Source organism: Tachyglossus aculeatus, chromosome 1 (assembly GCF_015852505.1).
Source record: "Tachyglossus aculeatus isolate mTacAcu1 chromosome 1, mTacAcu1.pri, whole genome shotgun sequence".
NCBI classification, from domain to species: domain Eukaryota; kingdom Metazoa; phylum Chordata; class Mammalia; order Monotremata; family Tachyglossidae; genus Tachyglossus; species Tachyglossus aculeatus.
The window spans coordinates 25,400,448-25,427,750 of NC_052066.1; the positions used below are offsets into that span (position 1 = coordinate 25,400,448).

General features: G+C 45.1%; 1 protein-coding gene and 1 non-coding gene across 3 annotated transcripts in view; one reads left to right on the plus strand and one right to left on the minus strand.

The window, feature by feature from the left end:
• The window catches only part of PPP2R3A (protein phosphatase 2 regulatory subunit B''alpha), a 140,192-nt gene extending 126,969 nt beyond the window's left edge, over positions 1–13,223 (minus strand). The window contains exon 1 of one of the 2 annotated variants that reach the window (XM_038749836.1): positions 11,053–13,223. In XM_038749836.1, the coding sequence (XP_038605764.1) occupies positions 11,053–13,023 (1,971 nt within the window). In that variant the 5' untranslated portion in view covers positions 13,024–13,223. Of the gene's footprint in view, positions 1–9,699; positions 9,887–11,052 lie in introns of those variants that run through there. The other variant, XM_038749842.1, reaches the window with a different exon arrangement.
• Positions 6,591–6,728, plus strand: LOC119935233. Its single transcript, XR_005453125.1, has one exon. It is a non-coding gene; the product is annotated as a small nucleolar RNA SNORA7 (small nucleolar RNA).
• Positions 13,224–27,303: the final 14,080 nt, after the last annotated feature.

Sequence of the window (27,303 nt, forward strand, 5' to 3'; positions counted from 1 at the left end):
TGGGATTAAAATTGTGAGTCCCACGTGGGACACAGACTGTGTCCAACCCAATTTGCTTGTATCCACCCCAGCGTTTAGTACAGTGCCTGGCACATAGTAGGTGCTTAAAAAATTCCTACAATTATTATTATTATTAATTTCTATCGTGCCAACTTCCAAAGTCTCTTCTTTTTTACAGAATATTTTAAAACCAAGAAAAAGGTAGGCAAAGTTAAAAAATTCCTACAATTATTATATTATTAATTCTATTGTGCCAACTTCCAAAGTCTCTTCTTTTTTAAAGGATATTTTAAAACCAGGAAAAAGGTAGGCAAAGTTAAAAAATTCCTACAATCATTATTATAATTATTTTCTATTGTGCCAACTTCCAAAGTCTCTTCTTTTTTAAAGGATGTTTTTAAACCAGGAAAAAGGTAGGCAAAGTTAAAAAATTCCTACAATTATTATTATTATTAATTTCTATTGTGCCAACTTCCAAAGTCTCTTCTTTTTTAAAGGATATTTTAAAACCAGGAAAAAGGTAGGCAAAGTTAAAAAATTCCTACAATTGTTATTATTATTAATTTCCATTGTGCCAACTTCCAAAGTCCCTTCTTTCTTAAAGGATATTTTAAAACCAGGAAAAAGGTAGGCAAAGTTAAAAAATTCCTACAATTGTTATTATTATTAATTTCCATTGTGCCAACTTCCAAAGTCCCTTCTTTCTTAAAGGATATTTTAAAACCAGGAAAAAGGTAGGCAAAGTTAAAAAATTCCTACAATTGTTATTATTATTAATTTCCATTGTGCCAACTTCCAAAGTCTCTTCTTTTTTAAAGGATATTTTAAAACCAGGAAAAAGGTAGGCAAAGTTAAAAAATTCCTACAATTGTTATTATAATTATTTTCTATTGTGCCAACTTCCAAAGTCTCTTCTTTTTTAAAGGATATTTTAAAACCAGGAAAAAGGTAGTCCAAGTTAAAAAAATTCCTACAATTGTTGTTATTATTAATTTCTGTTGTGCCAACTTCCAAAGTGTCTTCTTTTTTAAAGAATATTTTAAAACCAGGAAAAAGGTAGGCAAAGTTAAAAAATTCCTACAATTGTTATTAATTTCTATTGTGCCAACTTCCAAAGTCTCTTCTTTTTTAAAGGATATTTTAAAACCAGGAAAAAGGTAGGCCAAGTTAAAAAATTCCTACAATTGTTATTATTAATTTCTATTGTGCCAACTTCCAGTCTCTTTTTTAAAGGATATTTTAAAACCAGGAAAAAGGTAGGCAAAGTCAAAAAATTCCTACAATTATTATTATTATTAATTTCTATTGTGCCAACTTCCAAAGTCTCTTCTTTTTTAAAGAGTATTTTAAAACCAGGAAAGAGGTAGGCAAAGAAGGGAAGGGCTTGTTAAAGGCTTACCAAGCACCAAGCACTAGGGAAGAAACATGATAGTCAGATAGGGTACAGTCCCTGTCCAACACAGGGCTCCCATTTTACTGATGAGGAAACTAAGGCACAGAAGTCAAATGACTTGCCCAAAGACACACAGCGAGCAAAGCAGTGATTAAGGATAAGCAGAAAGCAGGTGATATTTGCCATGATGAAGAGCTTTGGAACTGGAGTCTCTGAAAGTCATTTCCTAGCAATTCCGTCTTTGCCTGGACTCTTGCGGATTAGTTATCTCTTAGATTACGTTCTATTTTCACTCATTTAACCAATAGTACTGACAATTGCAATAGTCTAAATAAAAGATCACGTCCTACCTTATCAAAAGCTCTTTCCTGGTCTACACTTAAAAGATAGGCTGGCTATTCTCTGCTTTCTGCCTGGTCTGCTCTTTCTCTTAATATCCTAAACTAACTCTATTTTCTCCCCCCTTATTTCACTTGTTTGAACTCTGTAAGCCATCTTGCCTATAAATGTAGCTATCGCCTTGAGAGGAATTCCTGCTAATACTTTGTAGGGTGGATTCAAGGGTTAATGGTCTTTAATGGAATGTCAGTCCTCTTTCCTGAAAGGTAATTGTCAATTACCCTTGAGTCATGGCTGTGGTCATTTCACCCTTCTTTAATACGACATTTAAACCCCCATTTTCTACCCAACTTCTATTAAATGAAACATTTTAATAACTGATTCCCCGAAGAAGCGAGAGCTTTAAGCTAATGGGGAAATGCTTCGAATGATAATGCCAATTTTCACCCCTTTGTAAAAATCTAAAAAATGGAACATTCAATTTCACACCATTTTTGATCTCACCCAGTTTTTTTCATGGGCAGGATGAAGTGCTGTTCTCCATTCATTCATTCATTCATTCAATCGTATTTATTGAGCGCTTACTGTGTGCAGAGCACTGTACTAAGCGCTTGGGAAGTACAACTCGGCGACAGATAGAGACAGTCCCTACCCAACAGTGGGCTCACAGTCTAGAAGGGGGAGACAGACAGCAAAACAAAACATATGGACAGGTGTCAAGTCATCAGAACAAATAGAAATAAAGGTAGATGCACATCATTAAGAAAATAAATAGAATAGTAAATATGTACAAGTAAAATAAATAGAGTAATAAATCTGTACAAACGTATATACAGGTGCTGTGGGGAGGGGAAGGAGGTAGGGCCGGGGGGATGGGGAGGAGGAGAGGAAAAAGGGGGCTCGGTATGGGAAGGCCTCTTGGAGGAGGTGAGGTCTCCACCTTCTCTTCCCTCCCTCCCTCCCACCCCCCAACTATTCCCCCTTCTAGACTGTGAGCCCGTTGTTGGGTAGGGACCATCTCTATATGTTGCCAACTTGTACTTCCCAAGCGCTTAGTACAGTGCTCTGCACACAGTAAGTGCTCAATAAATACGATTGAACGAATGAACGACTTTACATTGTCATCACAGAAAGAGTCCACCGGAGTAGGTGGGGGAAAGAGAGCGAAATAGTTGAACCATCTGCCCTTCTTTGCTCCTGCCAGTCATCTTCCACTGCAAGTTCATTCATTCATTCATTCAATCGTATTTATTGAGCGCTTACTGTGTGCACAGCACTGTACTAAGCGCTTGGGAAGTACAAGTTGGCAACATCTAGAGACGGTCCCTACCCAACAGCGGGCTCACTGTCTAGAAGGGGGGAGACAGACAACAAAACAAAACATATTAACAAAATAAAATAAATAGAATAAATCTGTACAAGTAAAATAAATAGAGTAATAAATACGTACAAATATATATATATATATACATATATACAGGTGCTGTGGGGAGGGGAAGGAGGTAAGGTGGGGGGGGATGGGGAGGGGGAGGAGGGGGAGAGGAAGGAGGAAATTGTTGAAAATGGGCGAGGGAGTGGGTATGGCTCCGTGCAATCTATCACTACTACTAAAATAAAAACCCAGCGTATGCTTGATTGACTGAAGGATATCATGAGAAGCAGCATGGCTCAGGGGAAAGAGCCTGGGCTTTGGAGTCAGAGGTCATGGGTTCAAATCCCCGCTCCGCCAACTGCCAGCTGTGTGACTTCGGGCAAGTCACTTCACTTCTCTGGGCCTCAGTTACCTCATCTGGAAAATGGGGATTAAAACTGTGAGCCCCTCGTGGGACAACCTGATCACCTTGTAACCTCCCCAGCGCTTAGAACAGTGCTTTGCACATAGTAAGCGCTTAACAAATACCAATCAATCAATCGTATTTATTGAGCACTTACTGTGTGCAGAGCACTGTACTAAGCGCTTGGGAAGTACAAGTTGGCAACATATAGAGACGGTCCCTACCCAACAGTGGGTAATAATAATACCATCATTATTATTATTATTATTATTGTTATTGTTATTATTATCTCCCTTTTCCTCCCATGAACAGTCCCTACACTCAAACCCTAAGAAGTTACGGAGCCGCACTCCATTGCTGAAGAGCAAACAATGATTTGAGCACCTGCATTTAAAGATACCCCAGTCACCTAACTCGTGTGAGGGACTAGAAAAAATGCCCCATTACACATTTTGATGAGTTCGGAGAACAGGATTATCTTTTAACAATACTCATAGACGTGGAGGGAACCTCGCTGTCAGGAACATCATCTTTATATACTTTGGAGAGCTAGATACACATAGTAGAGGTACATGCGTGCATGTGTATTTATATAACAGACTGTGAGCCCACTGTTGGGTAGGGACCGTCTTTATATGTTGCCAACTTGTACTTCCCAAGCGCTTAGTACAGTGCTCTGCACACAGTAAGCACTCAATAAATACGATTGAATGAATGAATGAATATAAAACACACACTTTTGGAAAGGCATCTAAGGCTACAACTCCCAGGCCAGCCACATACCACTGATGAACTGCAAATTAGATAAGTAGTTGCCAAATAGAGAAGCAGCGTGGCTTAGTCGGAAGAGCCCGGGCTTGGGAGACAGAGGACGCAGGTTCTAATCCCGGCTCCGCCACTTGTCTGCTGTGTGACCTTGGGCAAGCCACTTAACTTCTCTGTGCCTCAGTGACCTCATCTGGAAAATGGGGATGAAGACTGTGAGCCCCACGTGGGACAACCTGATTACCTTGTATCTACTCTGGTGCTTAGAATAGTGCTTGGCACATAGTAAGCACTTACCAAATACCATCATTATTATTATTATTATTATTATTATTATCAACAGTACAGTGCTCTGCACACAGTAAGCGCTCAATAAATACGATTGATTGATTGGCACTGAACAGCACTGAGACTTGTTACAGATCATGTTGTTTGGTACATGTTAAAATATTCTTTTCCCACCCCCTTCTCTCTGCTCACAAGAAATGACCTGCTGCCATTTTCTCATAGCATATTCTCATGAGAAGCAGTGTGACTCGGTGGAAAGAGCCCGGGCTTTGGAGTCAGAGGTCATGGGTTCAAATCCCAGCTCCGCCAATTGTCAGCTGTGTGACTTTGGGCAAGTCACTTCACTTCTCTGGACCTCAGTTCCCTCATCTGTCAAATGGGGATGAAGACTGTGAACCCCCCGTGGGACAACCTGATCACCTTGTAACCTCCCCAGTACTTAGAACAGTGCTTGGCACATAGTAAGCGCTTAATAAATGCCATCATCATCATCATCATCATCATCATCATCATCATCATCATCACAGACCAGTCTAATTGGCAGCTTGACTTGGCTGATCATCAGTCCATAATTCTGAGCTTCCTCCATCATTCATTCATTCATTCAATAGTATTTATTGAGCGCTTACTGTGTGCAGAGCACTGTACTAAGCGCTTAGAAAGTACAAGTCGGCAACACGTAGAGACGGTCCCTTCCCAACAATGGGCTCACAGTCTTCCTCTCCTCCAATTCTTTCCTTAACCCCCTCCAATGCAGCGTGGCTCAGTGGAAAGAGCGCGGGCTTGGGAGTCAGAGGTCATGGGTTCGAATCCCGCCTCCCCCACATGTCTGCCGTGTGACCTTGGGCAAGTCACTTCACTTCTCTGGGCCTCAGTTCCCTCATCTGGAAAATGGGGATTAAGACCGTGAGCCCCACGTGGGGCAACCTCATCTCCTTGTATTCCCCCCAGCACTTAGAACAGTGCTTTGCACATAGTAAGTGCTTACCAAATACCAACATTATTATTATTATTATTCACTCCACAGAAACTGCCGTCTCTAAGGTAATCAAAGACCTTCTTGCCAAATTCAAAGCCCCCCCCCGCCCCAAATCTGCTTCGACCGCTCAGCAGTCTTCACCTCAGTCAACCCATCCCCTTCCTCCTGGAAACACTGGCTCAGTGGAAAAAGCCTGGGCTCTGGAGTCAGAGGTCACGGGTTCAAATCCCGGCTCTGCCAACTGTCAGCTGTGTGACTTTGGGCAAGTCACTTCACTTCTCTGGGCCTCAGTTCCCTCATCTGGAAAATGGGGATTAAGACTGTGAGCCCCACGTGGGACAACCTGATCACCTTGTATCCCCCCAGTGCTTAGAACAGTGCTTTGCACATAGTAAGCACTTAATAAATACTATTAATATTATTATTATTATCCAACCCTGGCTTCACTATCACGGTTCTCTCCTGGTTCTCCTCCTACGACTCTGATTGATCCTTAGTCTCTTTCGCAGGCTCTTCCTCTGCCATCCACCTTCTAACTTTGGGAGTCCCTCAGGGTTCAGTTCTGGGTCCCCTTCTATTCTCCATCTACACCCACACCCTTGGAGCATTCATTCAATCGTATTTATTGAGCGCTTACTGTGTGCAGAGCACCGTACTAAATGCTTGGGAAGTACAAGTCGGCAACATATAGAGACGGTCCCTACCCAAGTCTAGAATGCACTCAGTCCCACGCTTCAACTACCATAACTACACAAAAGATTTCCGTATTGCCTCCTGTCTCTCCCCAATCTTTGTCCAAGCAGCAAGGCCTAGTGGCCTTCGGAGTCAGAGGACATGGGTTCTAATCCCAGCTCCGCCACTTGTCTGCTGTGTGACCTTGGGCAAGTCACTTTGCTTCTCTGCACCTCAGTTACCTCATCTGAAAAATGGGGATTAAGATTGTGAGCCTCACTTGGGACAACCTGATTACCTTGTATCTTAGAACAGTGTCAGGCACATAGTAAGCTCTTAAATACCATCACTGGTGAATTAAATTCACTATTAATTCACTCATCTCTCAGGGTCGCCCATGGAGAGTTTCCAGTATACTACCGGTCCCGACTATGGGAGGGAGAATCACGCAGAGGCCTACCCATTCCATTCCTAGCTTGGCCAGTGGCTAGCGAGTGGAAGGCAATCTGCTACAAGTCAAAACTCACCTGCGCGGAAGGAGGCAATGGTAAACCGCTTCCGTATTTTTACCAAGAAAACTCTATGGATCCACTACCAGAACGATTGCAGGTGGAGGTGGGACGTTCTGGGAGAGATGAGTCCATGGCGTTGCTATAGGTTGGATACAACTCGACGGCATAAGACAACAACAACTAATTCACTACTAATTAATTATGTTCACTCAATTAAATTCATGCTGCTGTCTGGGTCCTTTTTCTAAAAAACATTCAGTCCATGTATCCTCTTCTCAAGAACCTCCAGTGGTTGCCCATCTACTTCCACATCAAGCAGAAACTCCCTACCAACGGCTCTAAAGCACTCCATCGGCTTGCCCCCTCCTACCTTACCTCGCTACTTTCCAACTTTCCTCCCCCCGGCCTGGAATTTCATTCATTCATTCATTCCATTGTATTTATTGAGCGCTTACTGTGTGCAGAGCACTGTACTAAGCACTTGGGAAGTACAAGTTGGCAACATATAGAGATGGTCCCTACCCAACAGCAGGCTCACAGTCTAGAAGGGGGAGACAGAGAACAAAATAAAACATATTAACAAAATAAAATAAATAGAATAAATATGTACAAATAAATAAATAGAGTAATAAATTCGTACAAACATATATACATATATACAGGTGTATATATGCATCCCTCCACACATCCATCAAGCTAGCTCTCTTCCTCCCTTCAAAGCCCTACTGAGACCTCACCTCCTCCAGGAGGCCTTCCCAGACTGAGCCCCCTTTTCCCTCTCCTCCTCCCCATCCCCCCGCCCTACCTCCTCCCCCCCCCCCCACAGCACCTGTATATATGTTTGTACAGATTTATTACTCTATTTATTTTACTTGTACATATTTACTATTCTATTTATTTTGTTAATGATGTGCATTTACCTTTAATTCTATTTATTCTGACGACTTGACACCTGTCCACATGTTTTGTTTTGTTGTCTGTCTCCCCCTTCCAGACTGTGAGCCCGTTGTTGGGTAGGGACCGTCTCTGTACATCACCAACTTGTACTTCCCAAACGCTTGGTACAGTGCTCTGCACACAGTAAGCGCTCAATAAATACGACTGAATGAATGAATGAACTACATACTTCATGCCTGTAATGCCAACCTACTCACTGTACATCGATCTCACCTATTTCGATGCCGACTCCTCGCTCACATTTTCCCTCTATAATAATAATAATAATAATGATGGCATTTATTAAGCACTTACTATGTGCAAAGCACTGTTCTAACCACTGGGGGGGATACAAGGTGATCAGGTTGTCCCATGCGGGGCTCACAGTCTTAATCCCCATTTTACAGATGAGGTAACTGAGGCTCAGAGAAGTTAAGTGACTTGCCCAACGTCACACAGCAGACATGTGGAGGAGTGGGATTCGAACCCATGACCTCTGACTCCAGAGCCCGGGCTCTTTCCAGTGAGCCATGCTGCTTCAGAGGAGCTCCTCTGACCTGCAACTCCCTTCTCCTTGATGTAAGACAGACCAATACTCTCCCTACCTTTAAAATCTTATTAAAAATCACAACTCCTCCAAGACACCTTCCCCCACTTAGTCCTCATTTCCTCTACTCCCTCTCCCTTTTGAGCATTTAATACTCACCCCACTCTCAGGCCCACACCACTTATGTGTCATTTATTCTAGCATCTGTCTCTCCTTCTAGACTACAATACATCCTTGTGAGGTGAGAACATGTCTACAAAATCTGTTGCACTCTCCCAAGGGCTTAGTACAGTGCACTATATAATAATAATAATGGCATTTACACATAGTAAGCACTCAATAAACACCATCGATTGATTGACTGATAACAGGCCTGTGCTCTTTCCACTAGATAACATTATCTTGCAAGAGATAATGTTCCCTCCTCTCCCCCTCCTCCCCTTCTCCATCCCCCCATCTTACCTCCTTCCCTTCCCCACAGCACCTGTATATATGTATATATGTTTGTACATATTCATTACTCTATTTATTTATTTATTTTACTTGTACATATCTAGTCTATTTATTTTATTTTGTTAGTATGTTTGGTTTTGTTCTCTGTCTCCCCCTTTTAGACTGTGAGCCCACTGTCGGGCAGGGACTGTCTCTATATGTTGCCAATTTGTACTTCCCAAGCGCTTAGTACAGTGCTCTGCACACAGTAAGCGCTCAATAAATACGATTGATGATGATGATGATGATGAAGAGGAGGGGCGGAGGTGAATCTTAGGACCCTCTACTCCTAGAACAAGGCTCAGCAGGCCAGGAGAGCAGTCAGTAGGAAGTCAGATGAGCCAGGGAGAAAAGCCTTATCCCAGTCACGATTAAATAACTTTCCAAGTTTCACATTTTGGAGTAGCTGTCCCCTTTAATTAGCTTTTTCATCAATTATTCCCCCCGCTCCATTTTTACTCAGAACAAATCTCGCCAAATGTACTTAACCTTCCCCCAAGACAAAGTGGCAGACTTGGTATGCTGAAGCGAAGCAGTGACTGTGCTACGGCTTGACTTAAAAGTGGGTTTTCCTTTTGCCCTGCTTAATTTACTCCCCAGCATGGCTCAGTGGAAAGAACACGGGCTTTGGAGTCAGAGGTCATGGGTTCAAATTCCGGCTCCCCACTTGTCAGCTGGGTGACTTTGGGCACTTCTCTAGGCCTCAGTTACGTCATCTATAAAATGGGGATTAAGACTGTGAGCCCCCCCATGGGCCAACCTGATCACTTTGTAACCTCCCCAGCGCTTAGAACAGTGCTTTGCACATAGTAAGTGCTCAATAAATGCCATTATTATTATTGCTTTGCACATAGTAAGCACTCAATAAATGCCATTATTATTATTATTACATTTGGGTACAGCGTCCTATCGTATCCCCTAATACGGCCAATTTGGCGGAGTGGGATTTGGGCATACACCTAACTTCCCAGAGGGGCATAGTCAGAGAGGATAATATTGACCTGAGAGGGCATAAGTGCTGGCATACAGGGTTGGTCCTTATTCCCAGGTGCAGTTTTGGGAGGCATCCACTTTCTTCAGAGAGAGGAAGACTTGGCCGGATAGCAACACCATCCCCAATATTACATTTGCAGCCAGAGAGTCGGAGGTTGGATGCGAGGCAGAACTCCCTGACCATAAAGACTGGCGGCAAAACGAAGACACATTATCGAGAGTGGCTACGGATTCTTCTTCCCCGGGAAGCTTTAAGAAAATGTGAGGCAACAATGGAAAGGGTTGGAGTTCTGCTTCACGAGAACGCTTCCAGGCCTCGGATTCTATGATTCTACCCTGGGTCAATTCATTCTCATGTCAGGTCCGGGAGCCTGGCTTTCTCAACGACGGGAACGTGAAGGGAAGCGCAGAACCATTCCCTCCATCTGTGCATTTCAAACACTTCAACCATCTATTTGCAGGTCGCCAGAGAGGCAGCGTGGCCTAATGGAAAGAGCACGGGCCTGGATTCTACTCCCGGCTCCACCGCTCGTCGCCTGTGTGACCTCGGGCGAGTCACTTACCTTTTCCATGCCTCAGTTACCTCATGAGGATTAAAATGTAAAATGCAAAATTAGGATTAAAATGTGAAATGTAAAATGCAAAGTGAGGATTAAAACTCCTCCTCCCAAATCTCCAACTGAGACTGTGAGCTCATTGTTGGGCAGGGACCGTCTCTATATGTTGCCGACTTGTACTTCCCAAGCACTTAGTACAGTGCTCTGCACACAGTAAGCACTCAATAAATATGATTGAATGAATGAATGAATGAATAAAAGCATGGCCTAGTGGATAGAGAACGGGCCTGTGAGTCAGAGGACCTGGGTTCTAATCCCGGCTCCGCCACTTGTCTGCTGTGTGACCCTGGGCAAGTCTCTTCACTCCTTTGTGCCTCAGTCACCTCATCTGCAAAATGGGGATTAAAACTGCACATCCAACTTGATTGGCTTGTTCCTACACCAGTAATAATAATAATAATAATAATAATAATGACATTTATTAAGTGCTTACTATGTGCCAAGCACTGTTCTAAGCGCTGGGGAGGTTACAAGGTGATCAGGTTGTCCCACAGGGGGCTCAAAGTCTTAATCCCCATTTTACAGATGAGGGAACTGAGGTACAGAGAAGTGAAGTGACTTGCCCAAAGTCACACAGCTGACAATTGGCGGTGCCGGGATTTGAACCCATGACGTCTGACTCCAAAGCCTGTGCTCTTTCCACTGAGCCACGTCCCAGTGCTTGGGACGGTGCGTGGCACGTGGTAAGTGCTCAACCATTAAAAAAAAAAGAAAAGACAAGAAAGAAGGATTGTCAGGCCTTACCTTGATCACCTCCGGGGTTTGCTGTATTGATACCACTGGAATGGCTTCTTTGGCTTTGTCATTTGGGGGATTCCTACACACAGGCGCCGGGGTCTGGGAGGATGCTGTCAAGGTCTCCTGTAGAATCTGCATCACTTCCTTTTCTTTGGAAAGACTTCCTCTTCCTGATTTGCATTCGACCAGCTCTTGAGCAAAGCCTTCAATACTCTCTAGGATCCGGAGTAAGAGGGCTCGGTCTTCTTCCTCTATTTTATGGCCATTGGTTTCTATGATCCTCGACAAACAGGAAGAAGGGGCTTTCTCCGAGAGGGCGGGAACTTTCGATTTGGATTCGGGATCCACGGGGGCCTGCCCGATCGCTCGACTTGGGTCGGGAAAAGACGCGATGGCGCTCCCCGCCACAAAAGGCTCCCTCAGGGTGCTCTCCATCTTCTGGGAAAAGCATTCCAAATCCAACAGCAACCGATCGATCTCCTCCTGGTTATTAAGGTTTGTCGAATCCCTGTGGCCCGGCGCTTCATCTCTGGGGACTTTGGACCCCGGCTCCTCTTCGAATACCTGAAGGAGGGCTGGTTTCTCAAAGATCTCGTCGGGCGTTTCAGCTGACGGTGAGGCAGGAACTCCGTCAAAATCTGAATTCTCATCTCTACATTCTGTCCTAGTTTGACTTCCCTTTAAAGGGGGCTGGGGAAGTTGGTTCTCGCTCGTCTTTACCCTGCCCGCTCCTTTCTCCCCCTCTGATTCTTCCTCGATGAAAAGAGTTTCCATGAAATCCGGTGAAGACGCGCATTCTAACGGCTTTGGACTCCGGGCCGGTTGGCCAGACCTCACGGTTCGGGGGTCGCGACGCTCGATGTCGGCTAAGACATCCGTGGGGTCCTCCACAAAGCTGCTGCCCTCCTTACCCCGTGGCGACTCAGCGGCCTGGAACTGCCTCGTGACTGAGGAAGGTAGCTGGACCACGTCCTCGTATTTGGGGGGCTGCTCGGTGCCAAATATCGGGGAGAAGGGAGGAGGCTGCAGCGCGGAAAAACTGTTGGCCAGTTCCGTCAGATCGGAGCCCTTGAGATATCCGGACTGGACAAATTCAAAGGGAAGCTTTTTCAGGTAAGAAGCCAACTTGGTCATGACGTTCATGTAGACAGTTTCGGAGCCGTGAAACGAGTCCTGACCACTGTCCTCGCTGCCGCCGCCCCCCGATTTCTTTCTGATGCACTGCTTTATGATGTCTGTGCATTTCTTCAAGTCTTCGGAGCACTTAAGCAGGATATCTAAGCACATCTTGATGTCCGCCCCCGAAGCCGAACTGTCCAGCTTGTGTTTTTCCAAAATCTGGGCGATCAGGTTCTCTTCGGAGAAGTTCTGGAGAAGCCAGGATGCCATGTTGGTCTCCAAGGAGCCGCTGTGGGACAGAGGTTTCTCTTCCAACGAGGCGCTCCGGAGCAGACCGAAAGGCGGCCCGTTCCCGTCACCTTGGCACTGGCCATAGATCAGGTCGAAATCCACCGACCTCCGACTGAATGAGTCCGACTTCACCTTCCTTCCCTTTTTGTACGCTGCGTGGTTGCTGTTCTTGATTTTCTCGAGGGAGAATTCCTTAATTTTTCCGCTGGCAAAACTTATAGCCTCTCCTGCGATGTCTTTTAGATTGCAGGTGCTCTGAACGGCGAATCCCTTCCTGACCTTGGCAATCCCCGGGAAAACCTGAGGATTCTCTTCACTCCCGGCCAGCGAAAGTCCATTCTCGTGGGGCAGAAATCTACGGCCCAGTTCCGGGTCTCCGGGGACAGGCCCGGTCGCGGACAGGAGTCCCGCGCAGAGACCGTGATGGGCCACGATGCAGTCCACCCCATGTCGGAAGGTTTGGCACGTGCCGCTGCAATAGTGGATTGCCTGCTGAAAGCGCCGATCTATCACGACGCTGTTGTAGCAGTTCACAGTGCTAACTACAAGCCGGTAGGCTGCTGCCATACCATTAATTCCTCTCAACAGGGGGACTCTGAAATCGGGAACAAGCCGGGATTCGAGCCGGCTCCAGACCCAGGCCGGGTACGTATCTGAGGATGTTCGAGTTTCGCGGGTAACTCGCTCATTCGGAGAAATGGCGTTTCCTTCGCTGGGAAACACCAACCGCCCCCGAAGTCTGAGGTGGGACTTTCCTGTCTGAATACAGTAGCCTGTGCACATGTGAAGTGGGCTTGGGGCGGCGGGGGGGGAGGGGGGGGGTCACATCCTGCGGTTATTTTGCAGACCCAAGGGACGACGCGTACTTCTCCAACTTCTCAAATGCAGTCCCCGTTGGTAGACTATTTTAGGAAATGTAACGCGATCATTCCCGGAAAACCTTTTCCCTTTGGTTATTCTGCAGGTCCTTGAGGTGGAAAGCGGGGGCGGGTCTCAGTCTGCATTGCGGATGCGCTGTGATCCCAGAGACCACCGTGACTTTGAATAATCCATCTCTTACATTTACGAGAGGCACCTGTGAGAACAACAAAAAAGAAGAGTCAGAAAGAACGGCCTATACTTCCTGAATAGCAGACAGAAGAAAGCGAACATCTTCAAGAAAGAGCCTAAAAACATAGATGCTTTTAATGAATAATAAGAGAGGATAAACTGCAGTAGCTCCTTTTGGACTGGGCTGATTGTTACAAACTCGGGACTAGAATCCAGGTCTTCCTGACTTTCAAGCCATGCTCTTTCCAATAGGCTACGCTGCTTCATGACTGACTGATTGATTCTTGATACGATGGAAACCTGAAGGACACAGGAAAACAACCATATCCCAGCCAGCACGTTTCACTCCTCTAACACCACTGTACCTCATTCTCGCCTGTCCCGTCGTCGACCCCAGCCCACGTCCTCCCCCTGGCCCGGAATGGCCTTCCTCCGCACATCTGTGCGGAGCACTGTGTGCTCTGCACACAGTAAGCGCTCAATAAATACGATTGATTGATTGATCTGCCAAGCTAGCTCTCTTCCTCCCTTCAAAGCCCTACTGAGAGCTCACCTCCTCCAAGAGACCTTCCCACACTGAGCCCCCCTTTTCCTCTCCTCCTCCCCATCCCCTCTGCCCTACCTCCTTCTGCTCCCCACAACACCTGTATTTATGTTTGTGCAGATTTATTGTTCTATTTTACCTGTACAATTTTATTATTCTATTTATTTTATTAATGATGTGTATATAGCTATAATTCTGTTTATTCTGATGGTATTGACACCTGTGTACTTGTTTTGCTTTGTTGTCTGTCTCCCCCTTCTAGACTATGAGCCCGCTGTGGGGTAGGGACCGTCTCTATCTGTTGCCAACTTGTACTTCCCAAGTGCTTAGTAGAGTGCTCTGCACACAGTAAGCGCTCAATAAATATGATTGAATGAATGACAGTAAGCGCTCCATAAATATGATTGAATGAATGAATGAATGAACACCAGCCTACCTCATTCTCATCTGTTTCAAACAATCAATGATATTCATTGAGCACTTACTGTGTGCAGAGCACCGTACTAAGCACTTCTCATCTTTCAGTCAACCAATGGTATTTATCGAGCACTTACTGCATGCAGAGCGCTCTACTAAGCACTTTTTGTCTCACTCAATCAACAATCAATGGTCTTTATTGAATGCTTACAGTGTGCAGAGCGCTGTACTTAGCACTTGGGACAGTACCAAGCAACAAAGATGGTAGACCTGTTCCCTGCCCACTACGAGCTTTCTGGCTCAGGCCCTGCCTCCTGCTTAGGACGCCCTTCCCTTTCACATCCTACAAACCACTGCTCTACTTATTTTCAAAACCCTCCTGAAATCACATCTCTTCCAAGAGACCTAATCTCCCCACCCTATTTCTCCTCCTCTGCACCTAAGCATTAATCAATCAATCATATTTATTGAGCGCTTACTGTGTGCAGAGCACTGCACTGAGCGCTTGGGAAGTACAAGTTGGCAACATATAGAGACAGTCCCTACCCAACAGTGGGCTCACAGTCTAGAAGGGGGAGACAGAGAACAGAACCAAACATACTAACAAAATAAAATAGAATAGATTTGTACAAGTAAAATAAATAGAGTAATAAATATGTACAAACATATATACATATACTCATCCGCAACCAGTGCCGACCACAGTACTTTAAAACTCTGTGGCTTCACTCTATCTGTACATATTTATTCTATTTATTTTATTTTGTTAATGTGTTTTGTTGTCTGTCTCCCCCTTTTAGACTGTGAGCCCATTGTTGGGTAGGGACTGTCTCTATATGTTGCCAACTTGTACTTCCCAAGCGCTTAGTACAGTGCTCTGCACACAGTAAGCGCTCAATAAATACGATTGATTGATTGATTGATTTGCCCTGCTAAAGTGTTAACTGCTTGAGGGTTGAAATAATACCTACTAACTGTACTGTCAATAAAGAAAGCCTTCTCCCAAGGGCTTAGTTCAGTGCTCTCCACAGACCAAGTGCCCAATATATATTACTACTATTATTCTTATTATTGTTATATGTTAAGCACTTACTATCCGTCAAGCCTTGGTTTTTTTTTTATTGAGCGCTTACTGTGTGCAGAGCACTGTACTAAGCGCTTGGGAAGTACAAGTCGGCAACGTATAGAGACAGTCCCTACCCAACAGTGGGCTCACAGTCTAGAAGGGGGGGGACAGACAACAAAACATATTAACAAAATAAAATAAATAGAATAAATATGTACAAGTAAAATAGAGTAATAAATATGTACAAACATATATACATATTATCATCATCATCAAACACCATCATTATTATTAGTAGTAGTATAGGCCTCGTCGAGCTGGTGGCGACGAGACAGGCCGAATCTCAGTAGTCAAACGTGAGCCCGAGGGGGCAAGGGCGGCCCCCTTGTTCTAAGCAGGTCAGTCGTCAAGTCCATCGTACTGATTGAGTGCTTACTGTGTGCAGAGGATTGTAATAATAATAATAAGCCATTTATTAAATGCTTACTATGTGCAAAGCACTGTTCTAAGCGCTGGGGAGGTTACAAGGTGATCAGGTTGTCCCACGGGGGGCTCACAGTCTTCATCCCCATTTTACAGATGAGGTAACTGAGGCACAGAGAAGTGAAGTGACTTGCCCAAAGTCACACAGCTGACAAGTGGCGGAGCCGCGATTTGAACCCATGACCTCTGACTCCAAAGCCCGGGCTCTTTCCACTGAGCCACACTGCTTCCCCTGTAATAATATATGTTGCCAACTTGTACTTCCCAAGCGCTTAGTACAGTGCTCTACACACAGTAAGCACTCAATAAATACGATTGATTGATTGATTGATTAATAATAATAATAATGGCATTTGTTAAGCGCTTACTATGTGCAAAGCACTGTTCTAAGCGCTGGGGAGGTGACAAGGTGATCAGGTTGTCCCACGGGGGGCTCACAGTCTTCATCCCCATTTTACAGATGAGGTAACTGAGGCACAGAGAAGTGAAGTGACTTGCCCAAAGTCACCCAGCTGACAAGTGGCAGAGCCGGGATTTGAACACATGAACTCCGACTCCAAGGCCCAGGCTCTTTCCAACGAGCTACGCTGCTCCTGTACTAAGCTCTTGGGAGAGTACAATATAACAGACACATTCCCTGCCCACAATGAGCTTACAATCTAAAGGGGGAGACGGACATTAAAATAAATATAATTACAGATATGTACGAAAGTACTGTGGGGCCGAGGGGGGTGGATGAATAAAGGGAGGAAGTCACGGCGACGCAGAAAGGAGTGGGAGAAGAGGAAAAGGGAGGCTTAGTCAGGGAAGGTCTCTTGGAAGAGATGTGCCTTCAATAAGGCTTTGAAGGTGGGAAGACTAATTGTCTGTAGGTTATGAAGAGGAAGGGGGGTCTAGACCAGAGGCAGGATGTGGGTGAGAGATCGGGGCAAGAAAGACGAGAACGAGGTACGGTGGGAAGGTTAGAATTAGAGGAGCAAAGCGGGCCGGCTGGGTTGCAGTAGGAAAGTAGCGAGGTGAGAAAGGAGGGCCTTCCCAAACTGAGCCCCTTCCTTCCTCTCCTCCTCATCCCCCCTCTATCCCCCCCGTCTTACCTCCTTCCCTTCCCCACAGCACCTGTATATATGTATATATGTTTGTACAGATTTATTACTCCATTTATTTTACTTGTGCATATAGGAGAAGCAGCGTGGCTCTGTGGAAAGAGCACGGGCTTTGGAGTCAGACGTCATGGGTTCAAATCCCGGCTCCGTCACTTGTCAGCTTGTGACTTTGGGCAAGTCACTTAACTTCTCTGGGCTTCAGTTACCTCATCTGTAAAATGAGGATTAAGATTGTGAGCCCCCCTGTGGGACAACCTGATCACCTTGTAACCTCCCCAGCACTTAGAACAGTGCTTTGCACATAATAAGTGCTTAATAAATGCCATTATTATTATATCTATTCCATTTATTTTATTTTGTTAATATGTTTGGTTTTGTTCTCTGTCTCCCCCTTCTAGACTGTGAGCCCGCTGTTGGGTAGGGACTGTCTCTAGATGTTGCCAACTTGTATTTCCCAAGCGCTTAGCACAGTGCTCTGCACACAGTAAGCGCTCAATAAATACGACTGATTGATTGAGGGGACAAGGGGATAGAGAACCAGCGTGGCTTAGTGGATAGAGCCCGGGCCTGGGAAACAGAGGTTGTGGATTCTAATCCCAACTTGGCCATTTGTCAGCTGTGTGACTTTGGGCAAGTCGCTTCCCTGCTCTGGGCCTCAGTTACCTCATCTGGAAAATGGGAATCAAGACTGGGAGCCCCAAGTGGGACAACCTGATCACCTTGTATCTATCCCAGCGTTTAGAACAGTGCTTGTCACATAGTAAGCACTTAACAAATACCATTATTATTATTATTATTATTGAGTGCTTTAAAGCCGAGGGGAGGGAGACCAGGTATTGAATTTCCATTTTACAGAGGAGGAACTAAGGCACAGAGAAGTGAAGTGACCCACCCAAGGTCACACAGCAGGGAACTGGCAGGGCTGGGATGAAAACCAAGGTCCTCGGGCTCCCAGGCCCGGCCTCCCTCCGCTAGGCCACACAGTGAGTAGCCTGATGGCTAATCAGGTTGGCCATGGCCGCAGTCCTTAATCCCACATGGGGCTCCCGATCTAAGAGGGATAACAGCTACTGAATCCCCATTTTACAGTTGAGGAAACTGAGGTGCAGAGAAGTCGAGTGACTTGTCCAAGGTCACACAGCAAGCAATTGGCAGAACTGGGATTAGAATCTCGGTCCTCTGACCCCCAGGCTCTCTCCACCAGGCGATGCTGCTTTTCACTAGACCACGCTGCTTCTCACTGTAAGCGCTTAATACAGTGCTCTGCACACAGTAAGAGCTCGATAAATATGATTGAATGAATGAATGATTGGTTAGAGCGCTCTGCAGTGTTGAAAGCAGCCATGAGGTCTAGGAGGGTTAAGAGTGAGTAGATGCCAATGGATTTGGCAAGGAGGACGTTCATTCATTCATTCATTCATTCAATCGTATTTATTGAGCGCTTACTGTGTGCAGAGCACTGTACTAAGTGCTTGGGAAGTACAAGTTGGCAACATAGAGAGACAGTCCCTACCCAACAGCAGGCTCACAGTCTAGAAGGAGGAGACAGGCAACAAAACATGTGGACAGGTGTCATCAGAATAAATAGAAGTAAAGCTAGACAAAATAAATAGACAAAATAAATAGACAAAATGAATTGACAAAATACAAAATACATTGACAAAATAAATAGAATAGTAAATATGTACAAGTAAAATAAATAGAGTAATCAATCTGTACAAACATATATACAGGTGCTGTGGGGAGGGGAAGGAGGTAGGGCCAGGGGGATGGGGAGGGGGAGAGGAAAAAGGGGGCTCAGTCTGGGAAGGCCTCCTGGAGGAGGTGAGCTCTCAGTAGGGTTTTGAAGGGAGGAAGAGAGCTAGCTTGAAGGATGTGCGGAGGGAGGGCATTCCAGGCCGGGGGAGGACGTGGGCCGGGGGTCGTCGGTGGGACGGGCGAGAACGAGGCCCGGTGAGGAGGTTAGCGGCGGCAGAGGAGTGGAGGGTGCGGGCTGGGCTGGAGAAGGAGAGAAGGGAGGTGAGGTAGGAGGGGGTTGTTGCAGTGAAGTTAACAAAAACCAAGTTTTAGAGGGACTTGGGAGAGAGGAAGTGGAGGCAGCCCGTAGCAGCTGCTGCTAAAGTAGTCCACATTAAGGACTTTTCAGCTAAAATGTCTGTCTTAGTAGTAGCAGCAGTAGCGATAGTATGTATTAAGTGCTTACTGTGTGCACAGCACTGTTCTAATCACTGAGAAAGAATACCAAGGTGGGAATTAGACATGGTCTGTGGTCTCTTGGGGGGCTCACAATAGACCATTACTTTCTTTTTGGTATTTGTTAAGCCCTTACTATGTGCCGGACTCTGTACTAAGCGCTGGGGCAGATACAGATAATCAGGTTGGACATTGTCCCTTTTCCACATGGGGAACACAGTTTTAATCCCCATTTTACAAATCTTGCCACTTATCCGCGTGGCTCAGTGGAAAGAGCCCGGGCTTTGGAGTCAGAGGTCATGGGTTCAAATCCCGGCTCTGCCACTTGTCAGCTGTGTGACTTTGGGCAAGTCACTTCACTTCTCTGGGCCTCAGTTCCCTCATCTGTAAAATGGGGATTAAGACTGTGAGCCCTCCATGGGACAACCTGATCACCTTGTAACCTCCCCAGTGCTTAGAACAGTGCTTTGCACATAGTAAGCGCTTAATAAATGCCATTATTATTATTATTATTATTATTATTATCTATCTCTCCACCGCCCTTTCACCCACATCCAGCCTCTGGCCTGGAGCTTCCACCCTCTTCATATCCGACAGATGATTATAATCCCCATCTTCAAAGCTTTATTCAAAGCACATCTCCACCAAGAGACCTTCCCGGACTAAGCCCTCAATTCCTCTTCTCCCACTCCCTTGTGAGTCTACCGTACACTTGGATTTGCATCTTTCATTCGCTCCAACCTTAGCCACACAGCACTTTTAAAAATGGCATTTATTAAGCAATTACTCGCACTATACTAAGCGCTGTGGTAGATACCAGTTAATCAGGTTGGACACAGTCCCAGTCCCACATGGGGCTCACAGTCTTAATCCCCATTTTACAGATGAGGTAACTGAGGCACAGAGAAATGAGATGACTTGCCCAAGGTCACAACAGCAGACATGGGGTGGTACTGGGATCAGAACCCAGCTCCTTCTGACCCCCAAACCTATCCTCTATCCAGTAGCCCACGCTGCCACTCTTGAAAATGTTTAACTAAAATCTCTATTTTGAAGATTGGGTTGTAGAGGCAACTAAGATGAGCCACACTGAATAAAGAATTCTTAGTTAACAAGCCTTCAGTTACTTAATGCAGTGAGAAAATGGTATGATTCAATAATCAGGTTATTATAAGTTAGCTATTGTTGAGTTCTTTATAGTACTAAAAGCTCATTCATAAACTCCAAAGAGGAAAATTTCTATAAAAATGTTATTGTCACTTCCATTATTCCAAAGTTTGTAGATCAGCAGATTGAGGTAGATTGCTGGAAGCTTCGTTTTTTTTTCTGAAGGCAAGAGTCCCTGTATCCCAAGCAAAGCCAACTGTATTCACTTTTTAAAATATAATGAGCCTTACTGTCACTATTTATCAATCAATCAATCATGGTAGCCTAATCAATCAATGGTAATGCCAACCACAGAGGCATACACAAGAAGCAGTGCGGCTCAGTGGAAAGAGCCTGGGCTTTGGAGTCAGAGGTCATGGGTTCAAATCCCAGCTCCACCAACTGTCAGCTGTGTGACTTTGGGCAAGTCACTTAACTTCTCTGTGCCTCAGTTCCCTCATCTGTAAAATGGGGATTAAGACTGTGAGCCCCTGTGGGACAACCTGATCACCTTGTAACCTCCCCAGCGCTTTGCCCGTAGTAAGCACTTAATAAATGCCCCCCTGGGACAACCTGATCACCTTGTATCCCCCACCCCCGTGCTTAGAACTGTGCTTTACACATAGTAAGCGCTTAATGAATGCCATTATTATTATTAAGGCTTTGAAGGTGGAGAGAGTGGTAGCCTGATATTTATGGAGGGGGAGTCCTGGGAGTTCAGGACCAGAGGGAGGAAGTGGAAATGGGGTTGACCTGGAGATCGATGAGACTGAGGCATAGTCAATTTATTCTGATGACTTGCCAACTGTCCACATGTTTTGTTTTGTCGTCTGTCTCCCCCTTCTAGACTGTGAGCCCATTGTTGGGTAGGGACCATCTCTATATGTTGCCGACTTGTACTTCCCAAGCACTTAGTACAGTGCTCTGCACACAGTAAGCGCTCAATAAATATGAATGAATGAATGAATGAATGACTAAACTGGTGCCGGAGGAGTGAAATGTGCGGGCTGGGTTGCGGTATGAAAAATGGCAAAGTAAGGTAGGAAGCAGGGAGATGATTTAGTGCTTTAAAGCCGATGGTAAGGAATTTCTGTTTGATGAGAAGGTGGACCGACAACCACCGGAGGTTACTGAGGAGTGGGGAGACGTGGACTGAATGAATTTTTTAGAAAAATGAGCTGACTGAACTATAGACTGGAGTGGGGAATAACCGGAGGGAGAGAGGTCAGTGAGGAGGTTGATAATAATAACAACGATGGCATTTGTTAAGTGCTTACTATGTGCCAAGCACTGTTCTAAGCACTGGGGGGATACAAGGTAATCAGTTTGTCCCACAGAGGCATTCATTAAGTGCTTACTATGTGCAAAGCACTGTTCTAAGTGCTGGGGAGGTTACAAGGTGATCAGGTTGTCCCACGGGGGCTCACAGTCTCAATCCCCATTTTCCAGATGAGGTAACTGAGGCACCGAGAAGTTAAGTGACTTGCCCAAAGTCACACAGCTGACAAGTGGCAGCTGAGCCCCCAGACTGAGCCACCTCCTTCCTCTCCCCTTCCTCCCTGTCTCCATCCCCCACCTTACCTCCTTCCCCTCCCCACAGGACCTGTATATATGTACGTATTTATTACTCTATTTATTTATTAATTATTTTATTTATTTTATTTTATTTATTTTATTTGTACATATTTATTCTATTTATTTTATTTTGTTAATATGTTCTGGTTTGTTCTCTGTCTCCCCCTTCTTGATTGTGAGCCCACTGTTGGGTAGGGACCGTCTCTCTGTGTTGCCAACATGTACTTCCCAAGCGCTTAGTACAGTGCTCTGCACACAGTAAGCGCTCAATAAATACGATTGAATGAATGAAGTGGCAGAGCTGGGATTAGAACCCATGACCTCTGACTCCCAAGCCCAGGCTCTTTCCACTGAGCCACACTGTACTGCCTCTCCTCCTCTCCTCCTCCCCATCCCCCCACCCTACCTCCTTCCCCTCCCCACAGCACCTGTATATATGTTGGTGCAGATTTATCACTCTATTTATTTTACTTGTACCTATTTACTATTCTATTATTTTGTTAATGATGTGCATTTAGCTTTACTTCTATTTGTTCTGATGACTTGACACCTGCCCACATGTTTTGTTTTGTTGTCTGTCTCCCCTTCTAGACTGTGAGCCCACTGTTGGGTAGGGACTGTCTCTATATGTTGCCGACTTGTACTTCCCAAGCGCTTAGTACAGTGCTCTGCACACAGTAGGTGCTCAATAAATACAAAGGAATGAAAATGAATAGTAGGAGATCAGCAAGATGAGGCAGTAGGGGGAGAGCTGATGGAGTGATTTAAAACTGATAGTAAGGCATTTCTGTTTGACACGGAGGTGGATGGACAATAATAATAATAACAATTTTGGTATTTGACAAGTGCTTACTATGTGCAAAGCACTGTTCTAAGCGCTGGGGAGGATACAAGGTGATCGGGTTGTCCCATGTGGGGCTCATAATCTTAATCCCCATTTTACAGATGAGGTCACTGAGGCCCAGAGAAGTGAAGTGACTTGCCCAAAGTCACACAGCTGACAAGTGGCGGAGTCGGAATTTGAACCCATGACCTCTGACTCCCAAGCCCGGGCTCTTTCCACTGAGCCATGAGGTTCTTGAAGCGTAGGGATGCTTGGACTGAGTGGTTTTTTGTTTTTTTTTTTGTAGAAAAATGATCTGGGCAGCACAATGGAGTATTGACTGGAGTGGGGAGAGACAGGAGGCAGGGAGGTCAGCGAGGAGGCTGATACAAGCAGTAATGCAGGAGAGGACAGTGCTAAATCACTACTAAATCATTCATTCATTCATTCAATCATATTTATTGAGCGCTTACTGTGTGCACAGCACTGTACTAAGCACTTGGGAAGTACAAGTTGGCAACATATAGAGACAGTCCCTACCCAACAACGGGCTCACAGTCTAGAAGGGGGAGACAGACAACAAAACAAAACATGTGAACAGGCGTCAAGTCATCAGAATAAATAGAATTAAAGCTAAATGTACATCATTAACAAAATATACAGAATAGTAAATATGTACAAGTAAAATAAATAGAGTAATAAATCTGTACAAACATATATACAGGTGCTGTGGGGAGGGGAAGGAGGTAAGGCGGGGGGGGATGGGGAGGGGGAGAGGAAGGAGGGAGTGGGAGAGGAAGGAGGGTTTACTACATGCAGAGCACTGTACTAAGTGCTTGGGAGAGTACAGAGTCGGCAGACATATTCCCTGCCCTCAACAAGCTTTCAGCTTTCAGTCTCAAGTCCCCATAGCTTCTGGACTGGATGTGTGAGAAGAATGGACTTCATTCATTCTTTCGTTCAATCAATCATATTTATTGAGCGCTTACTGCTTGCACACCACTATACTATGTGCTTGGGAGTTCCATGATCCCAAGCGCTTAGTCCAGTGCTCTGCACACAGTAAGCGCTCAGTAAATATGATTGAATGAATGAATGAATGTATTATAAATATAAAGTACTATAAGTATTATAAATATTCCCCCTTCTAGACTGTGAGCCCACTGTTGGGTAGGGACCGTCTCTAGATGTTGCCAACTTGCACTTCCCAAGCACTTAGTACAGTGTTCTGCACACAGTAAGCGCTCAATAAATACGATTAATCGATTGATTGATTGGGAGAGCACAATAAACAGTCACAATCCTTGCCTCCAAAAAGCCTACAGTCCAGAGGAGGAACCGTGGTATTTGTTAATACCAGGCACTGTACTGAGCCCTGAAGTTGACACAAGCAAATTGGGTTGGACACAGTCTCTATCCCACGTGGGACTCACAGGCTCAATCTCCATTTTACAGATGAGGTAACTGAGGCCCAGAAAGTGGCGTGACTTGCCCCAGGTCAGGCGGAATTAGAACCCGTGACCTTCTCACTCCCAGGCCCTCGCTATAACCACTACGCAGAGAATACCCCAACAGCAGCTGCACAGTAAACCGTATTTGGGCAATTGAAATCAAAGGAGGAGAGGAGACTTTAAGGATGCAGTAAAACAAAGCTTCAGACAATAATGGAGCTTAGCTAGAGAAGACTGAGAGATAACTGGCAGGCAGGCCAGAAAATCCTGCCAACAAAAGTGCTGCCCCTTCTGAAGAGAAACTTCGAGAAGAGAGTGAGACAAAAAGTAAAACTGAAAACCTCCTCACTGTACCTCATTCTCGCCCGTCCCGCCGTCGACCCCCAGCCCACGTCCTCCCCCTGTCCCGGAATGCCCTCCCTCCGCCCATCCGCCAAGCTAGCTCTCTTCCTCCCTTCCAAGCCCTACTGAGAGCTCACCTCCTCCAAGAGGCCTTCCCACACTGAGCCCCTTTTTCCTCTCCTCCTCCCCATCCCCCCCACCCTACCTCCTTCCCCTCCCCACAGCGCCTGTATACATGTTTGTACAGATTTATTACTCTATTTATTTTACTTGTACATATTTGCTATTTTATTTATTTTGTTAATGATGTGCACTTAGTTTTAATTCTATTTGTTAATAATAATAATAATGATGGCATTTATTAAGCACTTACTATGTGCAAAGCACTGTTCTAAGCACTGGGGGGGGATACAAGGTGATCGGTTTGTCCCACGTGGGGCTCACAGTCTTCACCCCCATTTTACAGATGAGGGAACTGAGGCACAGAGAAGTGAAGTGACTTGCCCAAAGTCACATAGCTAGGTGGCGGAGCCTGGATTTGAACCCATGACCTCTGACTCCAAAGCCCGGGCTCTTTTCCACGGAGCCACGCTGCTTCTCTTGATTTGTTCTGACAACTTGACACCTGTCCACATGTTTTGTTTTGTTGTCTGTCTCCCCCTTCTAGACTGTGAGCCCATTGTTGGGTAGGGACCGTCTCTTTATGTTGCCAACTTGTACTTCCCAAGCGGTGCTTTGCACATAGTAAGCGCTTAACAAATGCCATTATTATTATTATTATTATCATTATTAGTACAGTGCTCTGCACACAGTAAGCACTCGATAAATATGACTGACTGAATGAATGAATGAATGAAAACAGGCTCAGGAAATAAAAGAGCATAATGTGTACATGGCATGGCTTGGGGCTGTGCATTTTACCCAAATGCAGGCTTATTTATAATAATAATAATAATGGCATTTATTAAGTGCTTACTATGTGCAAAGCACTGTTCTAAGCGCTGGGGTAGATACAAGGTAATCAAGTTGTCCCACGTGGGGCTCACAGACTTAATCCCCATTTTCCAGATGAGGGAACTGAGGCCCAGAGAAGTGAAGCGACTTGCCCAAAGACACACAGCTGAGAAGTGGTGGGGCCGGGATTCGAACCCATGACCTCTGCCTCCAAAGCCCAGGCTCTTTCCACTGAGCCACGCTGCTTCTGGGTAAACTTCTACTTTTAGTGGGCTCTTCTAGTAGGATGGATAACTATGCATGTGTATCTGCATCAACACACATACACACACTCGCATAACAATAGGACGGGAAACTGCGCTGCACACACTGGAATGGAAAAATAATGAACGGATTTCTAAATGTATTCGAATGCCACTCAAATCATGCAAACTTATTAGTTCAACCCGTTGTTCCAGTGGTTTTGGAGCCCCGCTCCACTGGACTCCGAGGAGGATGGCTAGAGTGGCTAGTTGAAATGGCTACAAATACAAATGAGAAGCAACGTGGCCTAGTGGAAAGAGCATGAGCTTAGGAGTCCGAGGTGCTGGGTTCTAATTCTGCCATTTCTGTTGCCAACTTGTACTTCCCAAGTGCTTAGTACAGTGCTCTGCACACAGTAAGCGCTCAATAAATACGATTGATTGATTTCTGTGCTGGGTGAACTTGGGCAATTCACTTCACGTCTCTGGGCCTCTGTTTCCGCATCTTTAAAATAATAATAATGGTATTTATTAAGCACTAATTACGTGCCAAGCACTGTTCTAAGCGCTGACGGAAATCCAATATTCATCCTCCCTTCTACTTACACTTTGAGACAGTGCTCTGCACACAGTAAGCGCTCAATAAATACAATTGGTTGATTGATTGACTGCATCCGACAGCGTGGCTCAGTGGAAAGAGCCCGGGCTTTGGAGTCAGAGGTCATGGGTTCAAATCCCGGCTCCGCCACATGTCTTCTGTGTGACCTTGGGCAAGTCACTTAACTTCTCTGAGCCTCAGTGACCTCATCTGTAAAATGGGGATTACAAATGTGAGCCCCATGTGGGACAACCTGATCACCTTGTATCCCCCCAGTGCTTAGAACAGTGCTTTGCACATAGTAACCTCTTACCTCCTTCCCTTCCCCACAGCACCTGTATATATGTACATATGTTTATACATATTTATTACTGTATTTATTTATTTATTTGTTTTACTTGTACATATCTATTCTATTTATTTTATTTTGTTAGTATGTTTGGTTTTGTTCTCTGTCTCCCCCCTTTTAGACTGTGAGTCCACTGTTGGGTAGGGATTGTCTCTATATGTTGCCAACTTGTACTTCCCAAGCACTTAGTACAGTGCTCTGCACACAGTAAGCGCTCAATAAATATGATTGATTGATTGATTGATAGTAAGCGCTTAACAAATGCCATCATTATTATTATTATTATCATTATTATTATTATTATTAACTTCCACCTTCTCCACTGCTTAGAACAGTGCTTGATACATTAGTAAGTACCTTTTTTTTTTAACAGTATTTGTTAAGGGCTTACTTTAAGCCAGGTACTCTGCTTGGGTAGATACCAGCTAATCAGGTTGGATACAGTCCCTGCCCCAAATAGGGCTCACAGTCCTCATTTTACCTATGAGGCAACAGGCACAAAGAAGTGGCT